Source organism: Nothobranchius furzeri, chromosome 4, assembly GCF_043380555.1.
Source record: "Nothobranchius furzeri strain GRZ-AD chromosome 4, NfurGRZ-RIMD1, whole genome shotgun sequence".
Classification (NCBI taxonomy): Eukaryota; Metazoa; Chordata; class Actinopteri; order Cyprinodontiformes; family Nothobranchiidae; genus Nothobranchius; species Nothobranchius furzeri.
The window spans coordinates 82,451,420-82,475,471 of record NC_091744.1 but is presented as its reverse complement, the minus strand read 5'-3'; the positions used below and the strand labels follow the sequence as shown (position 1 = coordinate 82,475,471).

The window sequence follows — 24,052 nt, the reverse complement described above, 5'->3', positions numbered from 1 at the left end:
CAGGTCTCACAGATCTGTATAAAACACACAGGAGTCCCGGGTGGAGGAGGACATGAGAACAGAACTCATCCTAAACCGGAGTTACTCAGTTGGAGGGATTTTATTCCAGTCTTTGAGTAAACTAATAAAAGTTGTTCTGATCTGCTTGACCTGTTCCGTCGTGTCCGTGATCCTGATGTTCCCAGCCCCTGGACGGCGTTTGTCACTGTTCGGTTTAAAGGGCACCTGAGGACAAACCAGAGCAGGAAGTGCTGATTAAACAATGACAAGGCTGAGGAAAAACAGAAGAAATGGTCTGTTTCATGCGTCACCTGTCATCTCTGCTGCCGTCTCCTCGTCCTCCATCCTCTCCTCCTCCTCTTCCTCCTGCATCCTCTCTTCCTCCTCTCCCTCCTCATCCTCTCTGGCTGTCGACGGGCAGCACGGTCGCCCTCGCTGTCTTTGGCTTTGTCGCACCTTGCGGATGGCGCCCTTCCTTCTCGTTCCCACAGAGGTGTTCTGAAGGACTCCAGGGCACAGACTGAGGGATGAGGAGGGACAGGAAGAGGACAAGGAAGCGGGTTTGGTCCTGGATGTGGGAATGTGGGACATGTTGGTGATTGGGGAAGTAGGTCGGGCCGAGGACGTGCAGGGATCCAGTCCGGGACGAATGTGGGACTGTGCTTTGTTGTGGTGCGGATGTGAGACTGAGGTGGAGGAATCTGGAGCCGTGGAACATCCGGCTGCTTCAACATCAGCGAGAATCCTGGTAGGAGAATCTGAGGAACACGAGGGAATCACAGACAATCCACAGACACCTGAAGCATCTGGTAGGAGAGAAGGTGTGTCCATACCAGGACCACTGCTGGTCTGAGACTCGTCTGTCATCGGTGGCTCCGCCTCCTCCTGGATCGTTGGGACTGAAGCCAGCAGACCTGAAACAGACGACAGCATTCGGGTTAAAGTAGACCTTCCAGTTACCAGTTCTGGATCACAAGCTCCAACCTCTTGTGACCCGTTTAAGCTCTGAATAATGTTTCTACCAGGGTGTCTATAGAACGTCAAAGGGGGCGGGGCTTTCCCACCTGAAATCTCATAAATTCTCATGAGGATTTTCTTTGCAACTTTGTCAACATGATGCAACATCAGACCATTTCTGATCAAGCCACACGTTTTGATGCATGATGTTCATGCTTTGGTGGGGTTTCTTACTGAGTCCTCTGTAATGAGAGAGCTGCTGGTAAACTTGTTTCATCCTCTCGATGTTGAGCCTGCTGCCCTCTGCGTGGTTGATCATGGGTTTGGGGTAGTGCACTCCCACCACGCAGTTCGCCGCCTTCTGCAGAGACTCGGGGGCGTTCCACGGCTCGTAGATGTACCGGTTGGGATAGTCCTTTAGGATGGGGATGTAACGCCTACAGTTTCAACAAAAGAAAAATAAAAGGGCTAATCTTCAGAACTGCACATTTATAAGATTTTAAGTTTATCTGCATATCTTTAACGAGTTCTGACGTAATCTCTAGGAAACCTGCAGCCAGAGTCCAGTCACTGAATAAACCAAAAACAGACCTGATGTAGTCTCCTGATGGGTCGGTTCTACGTCCAAAGCCCACGGGGCAGTAGCAGTGAAAGAACTGCTGGAAGAAGGCGCTGCAGGACAGCCACATCCAGCTGCCGGCGTTTACGCTCCAGTCTGCATCCAGCAGCAGCTCCTCAAACACCTGCAGGAGCACAAACGCAAACCATGTCATGTTTCTGCAAACCTGTCGACCCGGGCTGCACCAGGACACAACCGGCTCACCTTCATGCCGCTCTCCCAGCTGATCCACAGGTCGCCCCTGGTGAGGAAGCAGGCCACAGCATGCCGGGCCCGGTGGTGGATCCATCCCTCCTGCCTCAGCTGCGTCATGATGGCGTCGATCCAGGGGAACCCAGTCCGACCCTCAGCCCACTTCGCCAGGGCTTCGGGGTTCTGGTCCCAAGGGATCTGAGGGCCACGAGAAGACGCTCTCCAGTGAAACTAGAATCGATTTAAACTGCAACATTTCACCTGCCTGCTCCACGTCGGGACTCACCTGGACGCAGATGGGGTTTCCCTCCATGCGGTCGAAGTTTGGGTTGTTGGTGGCGGCGGTGTAGAAGAACTCCCTCCATAAGAGCTGGCCGTACAGCGACAGAGGGGGGGTGCTCCGCTTGCAGAGCTGGGGGTGACAAGATAGAGGCAGGCAGGTGAGCTCACACCTGTAACAAGTTCCAACACAGAACCGTTCTGTCAGGTTCTCCACACGTCTGATCCACACAGAACCAGAACCTTTCAGTGCCTCCTGCAGAACTACAGGACGGTTCACTGCAAGGTGTTCGTGGAAATGAGAACATTTACCCCAAATGACCCAAATAATTTTAAATCTGATCATTTCAATCCAAAGAAATTTTAAAGAGCGGCTCAGTAACACCAGAAGAGCCACAGAGGAAGGAAACTGTTGACCGGGCCAGTCCGGCACAAGGAGTCCGGTTTTTGTTCCAGTCAGAGAACGCAGCATGAAAATACATTCACGTCTGCAGGAACAGGAAGGAGCAAATGTGGTTTTATTTTTGAAACTGGGAGAAAAATATCAAATTTAGCCTCGCCTGGCAGTTCAACACCCAAGTAAAACCCATCTTAGTCCCTCAATGCTGTTGAATCTGGCACTGAACTGGAAATAAAACTATTAAAGTAAAAAAAAATGGAGATTATAGAACAAAAAGTTCAACGGCATTATTGATTTTAAATTAAAATAACCGTTGACTCAAACCTAACCCCCGGTGTGGAAGCTGACGGGCTAAAGTAACCTCAGAGGGAAGAAGAGCCACTGAAAGAGGATTCTGCTGGTTTGGTGTTGTGGGCCGAGACCTGAGGGAACCGGCGCTGCAGGTGCGGTACCTTCATGTAGATCTCTCTCAGGTTGTAGTACAAAACCCTGCAGGACAGGCAGCCGAAGCGCAGGTACGGGCTGAGGCCCGTTGGACTGGCGTACAGCGAGCACGTCTTGACCCGAGTGCTGGCGACCCAAACCTGAGGAGGCGGACACACAGAGGACACGTGGGACGTCCGAGTTCAGTCTCCACCACCTGATTAGACATCAGCCGGAGGTTTACCTTTTTGTCCAGATGTCTGCTCAGCCGCTCCAGGGCCTCCGACTCTCCTCCCCGCCACACAGCTGGAGGTAAACCCTCCGTTCTGAATCCTGAACACAAAGCCATGTATTCTCATCTCTTTAATGATTAAAATAATGACTGATATAAAAAGCAAATGAGTAAAAAAGATTCAGTCAAAATGAAATCAAATGAAAATGTTCTGCGGTGTTCCCCGGGTTCCCTTTCAGGCCTTAATGCAGCTTTTCCGTTATTGTTGTTGTTATTATTCTTATTATTGTTATTACTATATTCTTATTATTGTTATTACTATTGTTATTATTATTATTGTTATTATTATTATTACTATTGTTATTATTATTATTATTATTATTATTATTAATGGTGTTAATATTATTATTATATTACTATTATTATTATTGTTATTACTATGCTATTATTATTATTGTTATTATTATTATTACTATTGTTATTATTATTATTATTATTATTAATGGTGTTAATATTATTATTATATTACTATTATTATTATTGTTATTACTATGCTATTATTATTGTTGTTGTTGTTGTTATTACTATTATTATTATTATTAGTAGTAGTAGTAGTATTGTTATTATTGTTGTTGTTACTACTATTATTATTATTAGTAGTAGTAGTAGTAGTATTGTTATTATTGTTGTTGTTATCATTATTATTAACAGAAGCTGCTTCTGAGCAGTTAGCACTCTGCTGCCGGTAAAATCCTCATCAACTCAAACTTTGTTTTGATTTTTATTCTGAAATAAAATCTATAAATCAGGAATCTCCCACCTTTTTTGGCTCCTGAGCGCCGAAGAGCTACTGCCGTACAATTTACTCACGTTGGTTTTTCCATGTGTGAACATGCTTGTGTTATAAAAGCTACAACTATGAGAGAGACAGATTGAGAGAGAGAGAGAGGGGGGGAGAGAGAGAGAGAGAGAGAGAGAGAGAGAGGAGAGAGAGAGAGGGGGGGGAGAGAGAGAGAGAGAGAGAGAGAGAGGGGGGGAGAGAGAGAGAGAGAGAGAGAGAGAGAGAGAGGAGAGAGAGAGAGAGAGAGAGAGAGAGAGTTCACAATCGTGTCAATAAATGGGACATTTGTTGTAACTAAATCATGGGAGTTGTTCAGAGTTTGGAAGTCTGTGTTCATCATGTGTTCATCATGTGTTCATCATGTGTTCATCATGTGTTCATCATGTGTTCATAGGCGAGCAACATTTAATTTGTGTTAAGCTGTTACTGCTGGTAGGACTTTACTGTCGCCCAGATTATTTAACTGAGGTCGAGGTCTGTACACGTCACCCCGTCTTCTGTAGAGGCGTGTCTTCAGCCCGCTCCAGCCACCGCCGCTGAGATCGAGCTGAGAGAAACGGGGATCCGTGCTGCAACCCCATCATTTCATCCGCGTATTTCCAGTAGAACACGTTTGCCTAAAGATTTGTGCGATATTCTGATTTTTATTTTACTTCCACTGAATTAATTTTAGTTTATTACAGAAAACGGGGACGCTCCTCGTTAATTACAAGCCGGAATGGCTAGCTGGCTGATTCTGAAACACAATCTCGCACCCAAAGCGTCCAAATATGACGCGTGTGACCAACCGTCAATATATGACGATTCGGGACGCCCAAGCACGTCAGGAGACGACGATCAGGGACACGCAGGAGCGCGTGGCTCCGCTGGTGTCACTGTTTGACGCCCGCGGTCACACGGACATTATTCGACTATTTAACCTTCCCCTCACCCCAATCCTAACCTTAAGGTCATGAACTGTGACCTTAAGGTTAGGATTGGTGTAAGGGGAAGGTTAAGTAGTTCACAAGTCGTTCTAATGTCTGTCTCACCACCGGCGTACGATACCGACGCTCTGGGACGGTGCGTCATCAGTGTGCTCCTGATCGTCGTCTCCTGACGCGCTGGGGCGTCCTGAATCGTCATATTTTGACGCTTTGGGTGTGAGAATGTGTCGGCTTCCAGGCGAGCAGCGTCGTGGAGACCCCCTGCTTTAGATGCACCCAAAGGTCACCCGGCAGGAACCACAGCAGCTCTCCTCAGGCTGACGGGACATCAGACACGTGCTCACCTAGTTCCTCCAGTGAAGGTATACTGTACAGCTGGTCGTGGTTGTCGGGTATTTGAGTGGGACATCTGTTCATCTGCTGTTGGGTGATGGGAGCCAGAGGTCTCCTTGGTAACTCCAGCCTGCTCACAATAGTCTGAAAGCGTTTAAAGGTCAGAGGAGGGCTGTTGTTGTTCATCTCAATGATCCTGCCACAGAAAAGAAAAAAGAGCACATTTGTTTGTCTTTAACGAGAAAGGGTTCCTCCTCTAGACACATCACCATAAACACGGAGCATAAAGCACCAGGGATCTGAAAACTATTCATCTCAACTTAAAGAAACAACACCGTCGTTTCTTCTTGGGGCGACGGTGGCACAGGAGTTAAGTGCTCGTCCCGTAATCGGAAGGTTGCAAGTTCGAGCCCCGCTCAGTCTGTTGCTGTCGTTGTGTCCTTGGGCAAGACAATTAACCCACGCTAAATAAATCTTATTTGCATTACTTGAAACCCTAGTGAGTTATTGAGACAGTTCTTTGGTGTGTAATAGAGAAATAAGTTTGCATTAAAAAAGCAGCGAATGATGGGTTTAAGCTTAAGAAAATTTTTCTTTCTTTTTTTTTTTGTGAGGGAGATTTATCGGCCATTACATCGGCTATCGGCCTTTGTTAAAAGTTTTATATCGGTATCGGTGCCAAAAAAAGCATATCGGTCGGGCCCTGTTTACAACATAAAGTTATAAATCCAGAGGGGTGAATTTAGGCAAAGTCAGCGACATGTTTACATCGGTGAACAGCTGCAGAGAGAACGTAAGCTAACGTTGGTACGCTAGTTAGCATACCGCTCTCTATGAGCCCCGCTAGATGCGTTACTTCTTCTGATAACTGAACTGGGCATGGACTAGTTGAAGGAATGCTGGAGGAGTTTTGTTTTTGTTTTGATCGCAAAAACAATTTCAGGCCCTACTTTTCCCTTTGTTTAGTACTCGCGTCGCTCACTGTTTACATGCTTTTGCCGTCCACCATGGTGGACCCACGTGATTAGGTGACGTCGGTGCAAAGGGTCAATACAGACACACGTTTCCCTCCTAACGTATGTACGGTTTATGGGTTATAAATAATTAGACTAATAATTTAAAGCATTTTCTATAATTTATTAATCAAATCAAACTATAAAGAGACTGCTAAACATCTGAAGATTTAGAATCTGAGAAGCACCAAAAGGGAGGATGAGTTGGTCGACCGATCTGAAACTCAAATATCTGATTTTCCCCCAGTGTTTGAACACACCACTGACGGCAATAAAATGTTTCCTGAACACATCATCACCAAACCATGCAGTCGTTTCTTTTCCTTTTGGATGTTTATATTTAGAAATGAGACATTTAGGAACGATTTCTAAAAACTGTTTTCTGTTAATGACAGTCGATGCTTCTCCATTTTAATTACAGTTTAAAATGCACCCATGGGGAGCAGAGCTTTCAGCCGCTCTGCTCCCCGTCTCTGGAACTCACTCTCCCCAGACATCAGGAACATCGACAGTTTTACCCTTTTCAAAACCAAACTCAAAACACACGTTTTAATCCGCCTATGACCTCTGATTTTATTGAACTGTTTCTTTGTTTTTTCTTCTTTGCATTTTATTGGGGTTTTATTGCTGTTTTAATTTATTTTCTGAATGTATATTCTGTCATGTGACCTTGGGTTTTCTGAAAGGTGCTTTTAAATAAAATGTATTATTATTATTATTATTAAAAAACCTTTGATGTTTGGTGACGAATCAACAATTTGGGTAGTTTCTACCAAAAGGTTGAGGGTTCGATTCCCAGATCTGTGTTTTCAACATGTTCAGATGTTGGAGATAAACAATGAAATTCCTCCTAAACTAGTTATAAACCAGGTGCCTCCCATTGGCTGCCTGGCTCTTCTCTGTCGCACTAATCTGTGCACATTCCCTCCACCCCTCGCTGGTACACTAACACAAAGGTCATGAATAATCCCGCCGTTACGTAACGCGGTGCTGTAACACTATGCTGGGTCACGCAGAGGAGAAGGTTCTTCACTCTCCATTACTACTACCAGCTCCTCCCTGCACATGGATGGGAGGTGTGACCTGTAATTCCAGCAGGAGGCCACTGGGGGGAGCATTGAGCTGTAAACATCTACCATCTCTGGGTTTTGTTTTTACCCCAAATTCATTTTTCTGTTTTGTTTTAAGATCATAAAAAAACAGAATTAGAAAGAATATCAACAGAAAAATTCATATTTGGAGGAAAAAACAAACATTTCATTTGATTTTCTAAAGCGCTCACCCTCCCAGGGTTTTATTCAGCCTTTTCTGAAGCAAATATTAGCTACTTTCTACAATCAAAATCAAACAATGACACCAAAAATTAACAATTTCACGGTTTTAACAGATTCTGGAGTCATGTGGGTCTTCCTGCGTCAGGCTGGAGGTGACTCCGGCAGAAAACAATCCTCCAGATCTCATTAACGCTATGGAGGCCGGCGTTGCAGATTTAAAACCTACCTATCTGGTTACTCCACATACGTGTTTCATGAGCATTTTTTAACTCAGAAGTACCCCTGAAGTAGAGCTGAGGAAAATAATGAAATAATCGATGCATCGGGATGCGGACATAAACGATTCTGCGTCGTAGAAGAGTACGCCATAATCGATTATAGTGGAATGTAGTTTTGTTTCTTTAACGGCGGCACCAGCGCAGCATCCAAATCTGTCAGAGTGAGCGTCCTCCACATTTACCAAGTGGTTCCACCTTAATGTGGTACTGCAGGGCTGAGTGCTTGAGTTGAAACCGGAGACCGAACCAGAACCGAATCAGCCTGACCGGTTCTGTTGGATTTGGGCCGTGAATTATGTTAATTGAGCGGGTTGTCATGCGGCGCGCTCCGCTCACTTGCAGAGCAACTGAGAGAGGGAGAGAGGATCGGAGGACGCTCCTCCAAACACGCATTTTTATTTTCATAATTTAATTATTATTTCTCCTGGAAGCGCTCAGTCAGACCGACTGTTCTGATGCCGAGAGATCCGGTCTCGGGGGAGGGGGCAGGGTGAGTGACGGCGGCTGCAGCGTGATCGTCTGTCTTTTATTTAGGGACACGGAGAAGTTAAAAGGAGAGAAATAGAAGATAGAAGTTCTTGTTCCACTTTATTCTTTTGTTCCATGATGATAAACTGATGTTAAATTAATCTTAAAGAGAAACTGGGAGGAAGCTTTGGTTCATTTTAGGTTACAGGAGGTCTTGTCTCCCATCTGCTCCTCCAGAGACAGCATGGACATGAGGGTTACATGGTGAGGGTCACACAGGACAGGTTAGTGGAAAGGTTTGTAGTTAGCTGGTTAGTGAAGGAGATCCATCAGCTGGGTAATTTAATCCTAATCCAGCCCACAGCCTTCTGCTGGTGTTATTATCAGAAAAAATAAAACACACATCTTAAATATGATTGGAAGTGTAGAATTAGTTTTATGTTTTATTATTTTCTGCATCAAACAGAACTTGATTCATGCTCCAACATTTGAGAAACGAACCACTGGGTTCAAATAAAATTAAGTCAAACATTTCATTTGCTGTTATTTCTGACAGACTTCAACTGTGGCATAAACATCCGACTCTAGAGCTGCTCAGGGACATTAAACACTCATATATGAACCCATTATGTATTTTATTATTACATTATGTGTCCTGTAGGTTTTCAGTACTTTTTTAGATTTTGTGTGTGTTTCTCAGCCTGAGGCGTGGTGTTGAACGAGGAAACAGATGTTTTACTTTGTTAAATCTTCTTAAATGTTTTGTCCTAACCTGTTGTGAATGGAGAACTTTTGAGGGATGGCAGGTTGTGTCACTTACGTTTTTGATAAAAAAAAATTTAAAAAAGCAATTATCTGACATCTTCTATTTATCAATGAAAACAAATCAATGTGAAATAATCGTGATGCATCGTGATGCATCGGGATATCGAATCAAATTGAATCATTGACCCAATAATCGTAATCGAATCGGGAGACAAGTGAAGATTCACATCTCTCCTGAAGGACTTAGTTGTTTGTCCTTTTATCAAAACTTATTTTGAGCCTGAGAGCGTTAAATATCAAAGTTTTAGTGATTTTAGATTTAACTACTGAAGGCAAAGCTCCGGCCAGCTGTGTGTCAACAGATCACACGAGTGAGATTTTTGATTTCCAGTAGTAGAAAAAAACCAGAAAACCAAAGAACAAACATCCATTTTCTGAACACGCTTGTCCACGTGGGGTGGGGGTGGGGGGTGCGGGGGGGCTATCTCCAGCGGTTGATGGGCAATCAGGCGGGGTACACCCTGGACAGAGAGCCAGTCCATCACAGGGCAACACAGAGACACACAGGACAAACAATCATGCACACACACACACACACACACACACACACACACTCACCTAAGGACAATTTAGACAGACCAATCAGCCTAACAGTCATGTTTTTGGACTGTGGGAGGAAGCCGGAGTACCTGGAGAGAACCCACGCATGCACAGGGAGAACATGCAAACTCCATAAAGAAAGATCACCGGCTGGGAAGCGAACCCAGGACCTTCTTGCTGCAAGGCAACAGCTCTAACCACTGCGCCACTGCGCAGCCCCAAAGAACAAACATTTATCAGGAAAAAGACGCAGCAGAAATCTGTGTTTCTCATAAATGTTCTTTTAACCCTTTTTGTCTGCAGTAACAGAAAAACCAGGTCTTACTGTTAAACTGTGCATGAGCCAAAGAACTAAACCAGTTCCAGCATCCAGTGAGAAAGCACTATTGCTGTCCTAAACAACCATTTCTACTGCTGAAGTGCAGATGATGAGCAGCACGGAAATATAAAAAGAAAGATCTAAATGTGAAAATCTTTATTTCTGGAAGCAGTTTCTGGGTCTGATCAGATTACCCAGCGAGGGATTACACACCTGTCCAGGTTGTAGAGCGTGTGCGAGTTTCTGACGGCTGTCTCCACTCCGAACTCTTGGGCCATCTTGATGATAGCGCCATCCCTCTCCTTCCCATATGGCTCAGGGTCGTATTCGAGGGTGAGCCGGGTCACGTTCCACTCCTGCAACGAAGACCACACCAGGTGTCCATCCTGTCAGCTAAGAACAGGAAACCGATGCATCCATTCCCACAGGATCACCAGAACTGGACCAGATGAAACTGGTTTGATGAGTCCTGATCTCAGCTCCATCCTAACCCTGACCCATCTTCAGGGCCATGCACCATGTCACAAAGCTCAGATCATCTCTAACTGGTTTCTAGACGATGACCACTGGAGTCTAGCAGCATCCAGTCACCAGATCCCAGTCCAGTCCAGAACTTCTGGGATGTGGTGGAATAGGAGCTTCTCATCATGGAGCTGAGGTTGTCATGTCAGGACGGACCAGAACGTCTGAGGACCACCTTGTTGGATCCATGACACCAAGAATTGACGAGTAAAGTAAAGAGAGGTCTGGCCCAGCACTAACCTGGTCAACCTTCTTATTCCTAATAAAGTGGCCATGGAGAGAAATTACTAAATTACAATCAACAATTTTCCCCTAAAATCCCAAAATGATTGGATGGTCTAAAGATTTGAAATCTAAAGATGAGAAACAGGTTCTAACCTTTCCTCTGCAGACATCAACCCGAAATAACGTAAGCGTAGCTTTAACTCATCTCTGACCCACAGAGGAAAGGTCTGCAAGGTCAGGCTGAAGGACGATTTCCCTTCCAGCTCTACGGGGAACATCCCTGTTGTTAACCTGCAGTGACTTCCTGCGTCTGGTTAAAAACAACAACCTGCTGCTGGCAGACTCTCACTTTCCATGATGGAAAAACCAGCGATGCTTTTGGCATCAGAGTGGATGATCAGAGCCGCCCGTCTCCACCTGGTTCTGATCCTCCACATGAATGTTAAAGGTGTGTTTGATGCGTTTTGTCCTATTATTTTATTAAGTTGTGCAGGAAGAGGGTTGTAGCAGAAAACAATAAGAAAAACATCCTTCCAACTAAACAACGTCCGGTTCTCATAAATGTGCTGCAGACTGACTCATTACCTCTGGGTTCTTGCACTATAATAAAACCAAATTAAAGAACATTTCAAACACTCCGACATGTTTTTGCTAATAAAATAAATGTTATTTAATTTAGCATCACCATACGTGTGTGAGACAGTAACAGAACATCTGGATACAGACCTTAAAAAGCCTGGGGAAGACATCGGTGGGTTGACCTCTGACTACAAACAGCCTGGAGTTGAGCTTCTTCAGACTGCTGTCCAGGTCCTCCAAAGCCTCCAGCAGAAACCTGCAGACAGAAGGCATGATGGGAGGATCAAACACAAGTACCAAACTACAACTGCTTCAATGCTGGGAGGATGCAGCTGGTTCCATGTGCTTTTATTGTTCATTTCTTTCTAGATTTAAAGAAAATGGGGTGGAGGCAGATTGTTATGTATTTTATTGCAACAAAAATACCTTCAGCTCTTGCTGGGTAGGCTCGCGGCCGAGTGTGAAGCGGCTGGGATGAGGATCAGCACCTCCAAATCTGAGACCATGGTTCTCGACCGCAAAAGGGTGGCTTGCCAACTCCGGGTCGGGGGAGAGGTCCTACCTCAAGTGGAGGAGTTTAAGTATCTCGGGGTCTTGTTCACGAGTGAGGGTAGGAGGGATCGGGAGATCGACAGGCGGATTGGGTCGGCGTCTGCAGTGATGCGGACGCTGAGCCGATCTGTCGTGGGGAAGAGGGAGCTGAGCCAGAAAGCCAGGCTCTCGATTTACCGGTCGATCTACGTCCCAATCCTCACCTATGGTCATGAGCTTTGGGTAATGACCGAAAGAACGAGATCGCGGATACAAGCGGCCGAATTGAGTTTCCTCCGTAGGGTGGCCGGGCTCAGCCTTAGAGATAGGGTGAGGAGCTCGGACATTCGGGAGGGACTCGGAGTAGAACCGCTGCTCCTCCGGATCGAAAGGAGTCAGTTGAGGTGGTTTGGGCATCTGGTCAGGATGCCTCCTAGACGCCTCCCTGGGGAGGTGCTTCAGGCATGTCCTGCCGGCAGGAGGCCCCCGGGTCGACCCAGGACACGTTGGAGAGGTTACATCTCCAATCTGGTCCGGGAACGCCTTGGGGTCCTGCCGGAGAAGCTGGTGGAGGTGGCTGGGGAGAGGACGGTCTGGAGTTCCTTAGTTGGGATGCTGCCCCCGCGACCCGGACCCGGATAAGCGGAGGAAGACGACGACGGCGATTGCAACAAAAAGGCTGAAATCTAAATCATGCAAACAAAGAAATAAATGAGATCAGGGTTTCCCTTACATAGGAGTGAAATCCCACCGCCACGCCTACAAGATCCCAAGTTTTTTTTGCGCTGTTTCCTGAAGAAGCAGCGGGAACTACTATGTTGTGGCTTGTGATCACAGCCGCCGGCAGCAAGGAGGAGCAGGCAGGGCAAGGTGAAGTTACAGCATAAGTTACTGAGTTTAAAATAGGAAAGGTAGCAGTGGATGTAATGCTTTTTGGTTTACATGTTTCAATAGCATTAAGATAAATGAGTGTTGACGATCTTGACAGGGTTTCCTCCCCCCACCAGGCTAAGCATCACTTATTCATGTAAAATTTATTTATTTTTTCATGTCTGACTTTAACCGCATCTAATCCTGTATTACGGCATGAGCGCAACAGCGACAACTTAAGATCAATGTGTGAGCAGCCTGAGAGGTCGGGTGTTTTCATCTGAACCCTTAAAACCTCCAGCAGGCTACGCTGCACTATTGACGTTTTAGCGTGCGGCGCTAACAACTTAGCGACGTGACATGTCTCGGAGAAAGCGTAAAAACACGTTGGACGCTTCTTCTGAAGCGGGAATATAACACCTCTTCTTAAACAGAGCACGACGTCGCCTCGGCTCGTTAACGGCCGAGCCGGACTGAGCTCGATAACATTGACCCAGCACAGCCACTGGGTCGTTGGAGCTGCCCCGTGACTGCCTGATGGAAAACCAGCGGGTTTCATCAGACTCATAAAGTTTCTTGTTTTTGCTGGGGACCCCCTGTATTTTACTGCTCCCTCCTGCAGTCTTCCCCTATTAACATTTAAAATGATCCTGTAAACTCCGTGTATCAATAGAAAAAATCTCTGCCTCTGCCAGCTGCAGCAAATGTAGTCTCCAAATAATAAATAAGAGGTGCATTCATCTGTGTATCTCCTTTGATCCGCATTAGTGATATTCTCAGCATCAGAACAGTGAAGCAAAGAAACAGATTCCTGAGTTTGTTAGTCATTTTATTTATTAGGTGCATCTAACCTGTTCTATTTTTCTCTGAAATGAGATCAAATCAGTGCTTCTATGGGTTGTCTCCACTCTGCACTAGAAATTTTGAGAGGTTGAAAACACCCAAGGTGTGTGAGGTCCATCTTCATGGCTTCTATGCAATTCCAGATCAGCTTAAAACAAACAACAGATCCATCCTAAACTCTATTCTGTTTATTTATTAGCGCTAACTCGTCTCAAGGCTTTTCATAAACGGACTCAGCTGGACTTTTAAAGCTCGATCTGCTGATTCTACATGTAAACACTCTGGGGACTGGATGCTGATGAGGTCAGTTTTCAGCATGACAACTCAAACTGGGACTTTACATTAAAACATACTCTGATTACTTTTCTGTTACTTTCACCAAACTCCGGTCGGGTTAGTGAGCACATTTACTAACCACAAACACTGAGTCAGGTAACTAGAATGTTATATCCCTTTTGTTTTATTACTAACTTAAGCGGTCGCTGAGATGTTAATATATAACCCGAATTTATTCAACTGTATTGAGTTTCCTCAGGAAATGAACGTTGTATCTGTAAACCAGATTTTGGAGGCGGGAAACGAGAATAATGTAAAAGTGTGTGTTTCTCCTCCGATGTTCGCCATGGGGCTATGTAGCAGTTAGCTAACCAAGCGGAGGCCTGGGCTAGTGCTAAACACCAAACATAAAAATGGCGACACTAAAAACACGAGCCTAGTTAGACGAGAGCTCGTTTACGGTAGGAATTGTAAAAGGGAACGTTTAAAGACACAAACCTCCATCGGTTGATGCCAACGTTAGCTGCTCCAGCGAACCAGGGGTCCAGGATGTAAACACAGCGCACCGTGTCAGCCCCATTCAGGGCCTCCTGTAGCGCCGGATTATCGTGCAACCGCAAACCTTTGCGGAACCAGTGCACAGAATTCACAACCATACTGTCCGATTACTGGATCATCAGAGATTCACTCGCGAAATCAAAGTGCTGCAAAAATCCACTGAAGGAGGTGAAACGAGGACAGCTGCAGAGACTTCAAAAACTTTGCCAACGTTGGGGGCGTGGTTACAGCTTCGTGGGCGTGGATTAGGGTTTGGGTTAACAACGTGACTTACGAAACTGTCGAGCTGTGATTGGCTGATCGGGCAAAGGGCAGAGACGAGCTGTGTCACGTTTGCGTTCTGCGTCGGATGCGGGTTGATCAGGTGGAGGTCCGAAGTGTGCGGGAGGAGAGGTTGAAAACAGGTTTCAATTTCAGAGGCCGGAGACCGTTGAGATCTGGCAGGTCATCTGATGTGAAATTATTGGAATAAAAAAAAATCCTCGAACTAAAACAAATTCGTGAAGTCAAAATGATGTCACAGGCATGGACGTAATTTTTTTTTTTGGGGGGGGGGGGACATGTCCCCCCCACTTTTTCCAAAGTCAAGTTTTGACCCCTGCACTTTTTACCATCCAAAAATATTTACGCTATATTAAATTGACACTGGTTGAGCTCTAGGACCAAGTGGAAAACAACCGTTTGTGTTGAAGCCTGTTTCCCATTAGAGCATACTGTAAAGATACCCCCCCCCCCCCCCTGCCCACCCCACTTCTAAAGTGAAAATTACGTCCACACAGGCTAGGCTTTAATTTTACGCCATTGAGCTCAAGCTGCTCAGCCAGACTCTTACTGCCACCAGGCAAAATAATGAGATTAAAACGAATAGTCTATGAGTTTAACCCTGATGTGGCCAACGTTTTGAATGCTAACTCTGCATTTACAGCAACCTGCTCTAAGCAGGGTCATTTAAATCCACTTTACAATTAGCTGTTATTTAACTATGCTAGAGTTCAGCTGTTGGACCATCTGAATGCTTCTCTAGATGGTTATGGAACATGTTACACAGAGCATGTCCAGATCTTAACCGTGTGTTGGTTAACCTTTTGGTGCAGCCCTTTCCACAGGTTTAACATTTACCTTTAAAGTTTTGCTGCAGGACATTTAAGCTTAAGTACATTCATAACTTTAGCCACTATAAGATGAAAGGATCTCAATAGACACTTTGAGCTACCTTCATAATCCAGGCTTTTATTTTATAGAGTGGGCAACAACAGAAACCATAAATTAGAGTCCTTAATCTTCATTATCCTTTGACTTGATCCTTGTGATGGTGCCCCTTGCCGTGGTGGTGGTGGTGATGGTGATCACCAATGTAGAGTTGTGTTGGGGTGTAGCGGAACTGGTTGAACAGCAGGCGCTTGCGGTTGTAGTTGGACCGAGACTTTAAAGCGTACACCTCATCCTCGTCCTCTACAGGAGTGAAGACTGGCTCGTCCTCACCGCTGGTATCAGAGGAAGAGCTCCAGCTCTCCTCAGTCTGCTGGTAAGGGACGCTGCTGCTGCCTGGAGCTTCATGCTGACCAGTCCGAGGGACGACCTGCTGGACCAGATATGGAGAGCCACTCCTATCGCCAACAGTGTTGGTGTTGCTGCTGTAGTAAAGTGCTGGACTGCTGCCATAACCCACAGGACCACTGGATTCATCAGGATAGCCGCTATAGCCCACATAACCACTAGCCTGTCTTACTGGTTTCTCATAGGCTGGTGGGGACTGAGCTTGTCCAGAAGGTGAAGCTGCATACATCCACATGGGTGGTCCACCTCCACTGGCTGAAGACAAACAGAGGACATGTCATCTGCTTATCTCAAGTATGCTGCTTTGGTTAAGAGTCACCTTACCTCCTTGTTGAGGAGCACAGGAGATGCTACCAACCAGCAGGAGAGAAACCCACAACATCCTGCAAGAACATCTCAGGTTAAAAACACATTCCAGACTAGAAACTCCAACATCTGCTCTCCAGCCAGCATGCTTCATCCTTTAAAAACCTGGATGGACTCACCTCATTCTGCTGCCTATGCTGCGACCCTGACCCGATCACAAAGTCAAGAACCTTCTGACAGTGACTCCAAACTGCAGGAGCTGGTTTTATATGATCCTCAGTGCAGCTGCAGCTGATTGCTGAGTGGGAACAGCTGCTGCAGGAAACAGACCAAGAACAGGTTGTTTCTGGTCACCTGGACTCACGTCTCAGAGCAGCTTGCAGGACTCGTATTTGTGTTTAGTTTGGTGTAGTTTGCACAAATATATCCATCATAAAACAACAGAAAACACTACATAAAGAGGAAAATATAAGAAAGCACATCAAAACAATAACAAAACACATTTGTTTCTTCTAAAAGAATATAGTAAGGGAAGTTTTTTTTTTATATATACCTCCCATTTTTGATGAGGAATCACTTCTTGACAAAACTATCATTCATTTTTAAACATGAGGTTTTCTGATAACGGGGTTAGCGTTAACCCTAACTCCACCACTGCTGGATAGGCTTATCTGGATCTGAACTGAATGGTTTTCCCATTATCTGCTGAGCGTTCCCAAAGTCAGAGACTCTCTTGGTCAGCTTGCTTCTCAGACCAAACCCTGTGTCAGGAATCTTGGTGTGACCTTTGACCCAGATCTCACCCTGGATTCTCATGTCACTTCTCTTGTTGGCTCTTCCTTCTTCCATCTCAGGAACGTTGCTAAGCTGAGTCCCATTCTGTCTCGCTCTGAACTTGAGACAGTTCTCCACACCTTCATCTCCTCACGCTTAGACCACTGTAACTCTCTTTTCACGTGTCTGAGCAGAACCTCCCTGAACCGTCTACAGGTGGTTCAGAATGACCAAGTCCTCCAAACACACCCACATCACCCCGCTTCTCCTCCAGCTTCATTGGCTGCCAGTCCACTTCAGGGTTCATTTGAAGCCTTACATGGACAAGCACCATCATACATTGGTGATCTTCTATGTCCCTTCACCCCCAGCAGGTCCCTGAGGTCCAGTGACCTCAAATTATTCAAAATGACAGTTCTACACTTTCAGATTTAGTTTGATGGCTTTCTGGAATGTTTAAGCTGTTCTGTAGCTTTAAACCTGTTCAGACCTTTAAAAGGTGCAGTATGTAAGAATTCAGTGAGAAAATCCCAAAAGAGTCTGTTTCAGTCATTTTGGAAGGAAGGTAACTGAAACATTTCATATCCAGCTGGCTGTGGGGATTGTTAGTTTTTCTCCTTTCCAAACAAAGGAAGGAGGGACGTAACTACTGTTTACTATCAGTTAGTGTGGGGTCACCACATCTCTTGCTAGCTAAAGCTGCAGCGCCAACAATTGTAATTTGATGGCCGGCAAAAATCAGTTGTCTAAAGTGGTTGCAGCAGAGGCGATTCTAACATCAGGGGTTTAGGGGTGCTGAGCACCCAGAGATCTACCCGGTCAGGCAAGATAAATTTCAACATTTTCTACATTTTAACACAATTTCATTCTCACATTCATGACATTAAACAAAAACACTGCTTTCACTAATCAAATCACAGTTTTAAACATCACAATCTGCATGTTTTACAGGTTCTGCTAACACTGTAGCAGAATCTGGTCCAGGTATGGAGAGTCTAGGTCAGTGGTTCCCAATCTTCTGTCCTGGAGGATCCCTTGGCTGCGTGGTAATCTCACAATCTCAGCACAAACATGTTGTAGAAGAAGAAATGATCTTTTGTATAGCGCCCTTAGAGATAAAAATCACGACGCACTTTTATGTGCTGAAGTCCCACAAATGTGGCGGGGATCCCCTTCACGAACCCCAAATTGGGAACCACTGGTCCAGGTGTTGTGGTTTTAAAACGTGAGCAGATTAAAGAAGTTCAGCGACTGGAACGTGATGAAGGAGCTATTCCTCCAAAAGTATCTGACTCTTTCCACAGTTCCTTTTGACACAGCGCCAGAGTGCATGAGACAGCCTCAAGGTCAGGCATTTGCTTCTAAACTGTTTACTTTCCAGCAATGAAGACAGAAGATGAAGACTCTTTTCTTTCATCAAATCAAAGAACTCTATTTTCAATAAAGCTAATCAAAACAACTGTTAGTCAATAATACAATGTGACCAATCTGTGAAATCACAATATTAAGATTAATATGTTTTTAATAAGTAAATGACTTACTCTAGTCACTAGACACGCTGATACACTAAGGTAAATAATCACATGACACGCATTGCTGTTGCTGATCCAATCAGAACCTTCCTATTCTGAAGCGTGGCAGAGTCTCTGTGGTGTTTATGCATCTGCCAGCTTTGATTCGTCCAGAATCAAAAACATCCAGATTAATAAAACAGTTCCAACGCCATCTTAAGTTCAGTATTCAAGATCCCATGAAGTTCACCGCATGCTAAGTGAAGTATGGACAGGCCATCTGTACTTCTCTTTCTAAGCTGAGAACCATTCAAGCTGGGAAAAATCCGTTGTTTTTACCAACAAGCAATGGTTTCTTCAAAATAAAAGCTGAACTCGCTGACCCAAGGAGGGCCCCCTTTTTGACGCTGTGAAACACCTGTCGCTTTTTACCTGGAAACTATCCAAAGACTGGTTTGTCGTGCTGTGACGCTGTTCCATTGGCTCCAGTACCGAAAGGAGGGTCCGTGGACCTGGCATCCGGATCTGTGTGGAGGTCTCACTGAGGGTCTGTGGTACAGCGTCACAGCACGTTTAACATTTGGAAAACTGAAATTGAAGCCAATGTTTTAGCTCTGTCTGAATTTCCACAATAGAATGACATAAACGACAGGAACCATACAATTACATTTTATTATCAAAATGCAAGCTATCAAATTCCAAGACTTGGAAAAGTTCAAAACGGCACAAATAACATATAAAGTAAGAGATCAAATGCTTCCAAAAGAAGTTAGTAAAACGTTTATAGACAGAGAAGGTGGGTACAACCTAAGAGGGAAATGGAATTTCAAAATACAAAGTGCCAGAACTACTTTAAAAAGTATGTTTATTTTAAAAAGTATGTTTATAGCGGGAGTAAAATTATGGAACAGCCTAACCGAACAAATAAAAGAGAGTAATAACTTAAATCACTTGCATAGTAAATATAAAAAACACATTTTAAATCGATATAAGAATGAAGAGATTGGGGTTGAAGCAGGTCAGTAATGTTGAGGGTGATAGGGTTGTTTGTTACGTATTTTGTGAATTAGAAATGTGCATATGTATGTAAATATGATGTGGTGGGGTTTGTTTATGGTTTATTTTGTTTGAGGTGTATTTGATGCATTGGTTTGTTTTTTATTTTGTCTGAGTGAGTTAAGACTTAAGGGTAGGGCTAAATGCCTACACCGTTTCAAACACGTTGGAACGATGAGGACTGTGAATAGATGTTTGAAACAGAAAAGAAATGAACTGAAAAGTACCAGTAATGTTTTTTAGATAAATTTATACTTATTTTCACGTTATTGTCCACAAATAAACATCCCATTGAAAATAAATCCAAACTTTTTTGATAATTTCTCTTTTTTTTTTCTTCTTAATTTTTTAAAACTACCAAAAACAAAATGGTGGTTTTGCAAAAATGACAACGAATCTCTAACAGATGTTTAGGGGAGAGAAAACACTGACTTTGATCTCTGACAAAAGTTAGATTTAAACTTAATGTTCTGACTTTTTCTCGTAAGTTAGAATTAATAATCAAGGCTTTTAACTATTTCAACTGTTCTGGCTCTGAAACAACACGACCACCTTGAAGTCGTATTATTGAGCTTCTGTAGCACCAGCCTGTCCGATTGAGCAACTTTAACTCATCTCCCATTGGTCCAGTATCACTCCGTGACCGAGCTCCGGACCCGCCTCCTAGCTTGACAGCTGCTTTTCTCACCTCCATTTATACAAGATTCCAACAAAATGTGAGAGATATTCAGGACCGTCCCACAGAAAGCGTGAACCTTGGTCACTCTAAAGCAGCACATCAGCCAATCAGAAAGGCTCAGCAGGATCAAACCTTTTAGACAGATACGCTTTAGTTTATATTTTGATCTATTGTGGGGTTTAGATTTGCATAAAACTCAATAGTAAAAAACTTCCAGGAACCCCATAAACAGGGTAGAAACACCCATTGGCTGCAGTAACCGAATTTTACGTCATTCTTACCCAATGAATCTTAAAATCATGTTGCAACATTTAGCTTTGCAATGTCTAGATTGCCCTGAAAAGTTTTCTAAATAAAAAGCTGTTAGGCATTTCATTAAACACTAAAAAACAAATCGGCTTTAAGCTGTTGCAGATCAGCACTCAAAATGTCAGGGAGGTAGGAGAGGCAAGAATTGAGAATTTAAGTTTATTAGACCTAGTCATTTAAACATTTGCAGCTTCAACACCTGTAAAACTAAGTTCAGTATCCTTTGACTTGATCCTTGTGATGGTGCCCCTTGCGGTGGTGATGATGGTGATGGTGATCACCAATGTAGAGTTGTGTTGGGGTGTAGCGGAACTGGCTGAACAGCAGGCGCTTGCGGTTGTAGTTGGACCGAGACTTGAAAGCGTACACCTCATCCTCGTCCTCTACAGGAGTGAAGACTGGCTCGTCCTCACCGCTGGTATCAGAGGAAGAGCTCCAGCTCTCCTCCGTCTGCTGGTAAGGGGCGCTGCTGCTGCCTGGAGCTTCATGCTGACCAGTCCGAGGGACGACCTGCTGGACCAGATATGGAGAGCCACTCCTATCGCCAACAGTGTTGGTGTTGCTGCTGTAGTAAAGTCCTGGACTGCTGCCATAACCCACAGGACCACTGGATTCATCAGGATAGCTGCTATAGCCCACATAACCACTAGCCTGTCTTACTGGTTTCTCATAGGCTGGTGGGGACTGAGCTTGTCCAGAAGGTGAAGCTGCATACATCCACATGGGTGGTCCACCTCCACTGGCTGAAGACAAACAGAGGACATGTCACCTGCTTATCTCAGGTGTGCTGCTTTAGTTTAGAGTCACCTTACCTCCTTGTTGAGGAGCACAGGAGACGCTACCAACCAGCAGGAGAGAAACCCACAACATCCTGCAAGAACATCTCAGGTTAAAAACACATTCCAGACTAGAAACTCCAACATCTGCTCTCCAGACAGCATGCTTCAACCTTTGAAAACCTGGATGGACTCACCTCATTCTGCTGCCTATGGTGAGACCCTGACCCAAACACAAAGTCCAGAACCTTCTGACAGTGACTCCAAACTGCAGGAGCTGGTTTTATATGATCCTCAGTGCAGCTGCAGCTGATTGCTGAGTGGGAACAGCTGCTGCAGGAAACAGACCAAGAACAGGTTGTTTCTGGTCACCTGGACTCGCGTCTCAGAGCAGATTTTAGAAGTTTGGTTATGTCTCTGTCTAGTGTGAGATAGACTGGGTTGTGTTTAATCAGCTATTCCTTTTCTTATCCTGGAGATATATTTCCTGTAATTCCCATTTGGGACCATTTTGTTTGGAGTTTGCATTTGGTGGGTTTCTCAGGTTCTCGACTTCAAGCTGAACGATTAAAGTAAAGAAAAAGTTTATTATGATGACTTTTCACTGATTTAAAAAAAAACATCATAAGTTCACATTTTAGGAAGACTAAAAGATAATTAGTGGTGATTAAAACATTTTTAACAATGAAAATAATTCAGATTGCTGGAAAGATGCACACGGCATCAATTAAGCGTCTAGATACATTCAGACATGAATCATTTTTAGACATGGACTAGTTACACTAAATTTTCTGTTGCATCGCTCAGTCACATAAAAATGCAGTGCTGCTACAAAAGCAGAGAACAGCTGCTACAGCAGCCTGGAGGTCCAAACAAAGTGATGATTTTCAGGAGTCAATGGTTGGAGCTAGAAAGGTTTTGGTAATCAAATTTTCTATTCTGTTTTTAGACAGTTTAGTAAAAAATAGTTGTTTACCTGACATGTTTCAGCTAGTAGCTCTAGCCATCATCAGAGATCGCCGGTGTTGGTGGCGTCACTTCCTTTTATCCACGGGCAGCAGAGAACGATGCCGCCCTCTGCGGCCCGCGTCCTCCTTGCTGAGGACACAGTCCCATGTATGATCCAGTGTGAATACTCCATCGTCCCTGCTTATGGTTTTGTGCCCACGTCTCCTTATTTCTATCGCTTCCTTGATCCAATGTTTGTATTTTTGTTGTTCTGTGTTTGTGATCCATGTGTTGTCCCAGTCCACTATGTGGTTTTCTCTTCTGCAGGTCTGTTGCAGCTGATTTCTTTATTGTACTTTCTGCTTCTTGTTTGGCTGCTCTTGTGTGTCTTTGACTGGTTTCCCTCCCATGCTATCTTTGTTCTTGTTTTTCGTGTGTTCGGTTTCTCCTGCGTATGTTTTATTGCAGAGTTTGCATGGGATTTCGTATATGACTGTATCTTGTCCTTTGGGTGTACTAATCTTTTTCTGACTGACATGTATGTTTTGTTGGTGTGTTGATAACATGTGGATACAAAATACCATGCATACTCTCATTTAGGATTCATTTTCACATCATTTTGCAGATGATGTGGTCCTGTTGGCTTCATTAGAACATGATCCTCAGCTTTTGCTGGGGCGGTTCGCAGCCGAGTGTGAAGCAGCTGGGATGAGAATCAGCTCCTCTAAATCTGAGATCATGGTCTTGATTCGGAAAAGGGTAGAAAGCCTTCTCCGGGTCAGGGATGAGGTCCTGCCCCAAGTGGAGGAGTTTAAGTATCTCGGGGTCTTGTTCACGAGTGAGGGAAAACTGGAGCGTGAGATCAATAGGCGGATTGGTGCTGCAGTGATGCGGGCGTTGTACCGGTCTGTCGTGGTGAAGAGAGAGCTCTTGATTTACCGGTCGATCTACGTTCCTACCCTCAACTATGGTCATGAGCTTTGGGTAGTGACCGAAAGAACGAGATCACGGATACAAGCGGCCAAAATGAGTTTACTTCGCAGAATGGCTGGGCTCTCCCTTAGAGATAAAGTGAGAAGCTCGGCCATCCGGGAGGGGCTCGGAGTAGACCATCTGCTCCTCCACATCGAGATGAGCCAGTTGAGGTGGCTCAGGCATCTGGTCAGAATGCCTCCTGGACGCCTCCCTGGTGAGGTTTTCTGGGCACGTCCAACCGGGAGGAGACCTAAAGGTAGACCCAGGACACGCTGGAGGGACTATGTCTCTCAGCTGGCCAGGGAACGCCTTGGGATTCCCCCGGAGGAGCTGGCCCAAGTGGCTGGGGAGAGGGAAACCTGGGCCCCTCCGTAGGCTGCTGCCCCATGACCCGACTCCAGATAGGTGGGAAAAAAAATGGATGGATGGATTTTGTTAATGCTGCTGAATTATCACACATTCTGTCAAAGAGGGCGTTTTCTGTTGCTGTAGATTATAGTAGTCAGATTTAACTAGTATAACATTGTTCAATGTCTTGTAAAATTATGCATACAATGTCTGAAGCTTTTTCTATCGGGTTAAAATAAATTCACACTTGCAAAATTGCATTGCTTCATTTGGAGAACAGATGCACCATATATATATATATATATATATATATATATATATATATATATATATATAGCATGAGAAAGTCACATGACAAAGATCTGACTGTTCAAACAAACTACTAACTTTATCCAACTGGAAGCTGTAATTGGTAACCCGTAAAGACAAAACTGCTGTTCTTGGTCTGTTTCCTGCAGCAGCTGTTCCCACTCAGCAATCAGCTGCAGCT

General features: G+C 44.6%; 1 protein-coding gene across 1 annotated transcript; it reads right to left on the bottom strand.

Annotated features, from left to right (window-relative positions):
• On the bottom strand, window positions 1-14,574 carry cry2 (cryptochrome circadian regulator 2). Its single transcript, XM_015965178.3, has 13 exons — window positions 14,264-14,574; window positions 11,393-11,501; window positions 10,133-10,275; window positions 5,214-5,398; window positions 3,115-3,203; window positions 2,900-3,031; window positions 2,055-2,180; window positions 1,781-1,966; window positions 1,549-1,700; window positions 1,192-1,394; window positions 834-914; window positions 312-758; window positions 1-225 (listed from the first exon to the last, which is right to left on the bottom strand). The coding sequence occupies exons 1-13, from the start codon at window positions 14,419-14,421 to the stop codon at window positions 215-217; spliced, it is 2,022 nt and encodes a 673-aa protein (XP_015820664.3). The 5' UTR covers window positions 14,422-14,574; the 3' UTR covers window positions 1-214.
• Between the last annotated feature and the right edge of the window lie 9,478 nt (window positions 14,575-24,052).

Coding starts and splice junctions, on each gene's coding strand:
- cry2 (XM_015965178.3), bottom strand. CDS start 14,421: ATGGTTGTGAATTCTGTGCACTGGTTCCGCAAAGGTTTGCGGTTGCAC. Junction 11,502..14,263: donor GTTGGCATCAACCGATGGAG/GTTTGTGTCTTT, acceptor TTCTGTCTGCAG/GTTTCTGCTGGAGGCTTTGG. Junction 5,399..10,132: donor ACGCTCTACAACCTGGACAG/GTGTGTAATCCC, acceptor TTTCTGTGGCAG/GATCATTGAGATGAACAACA.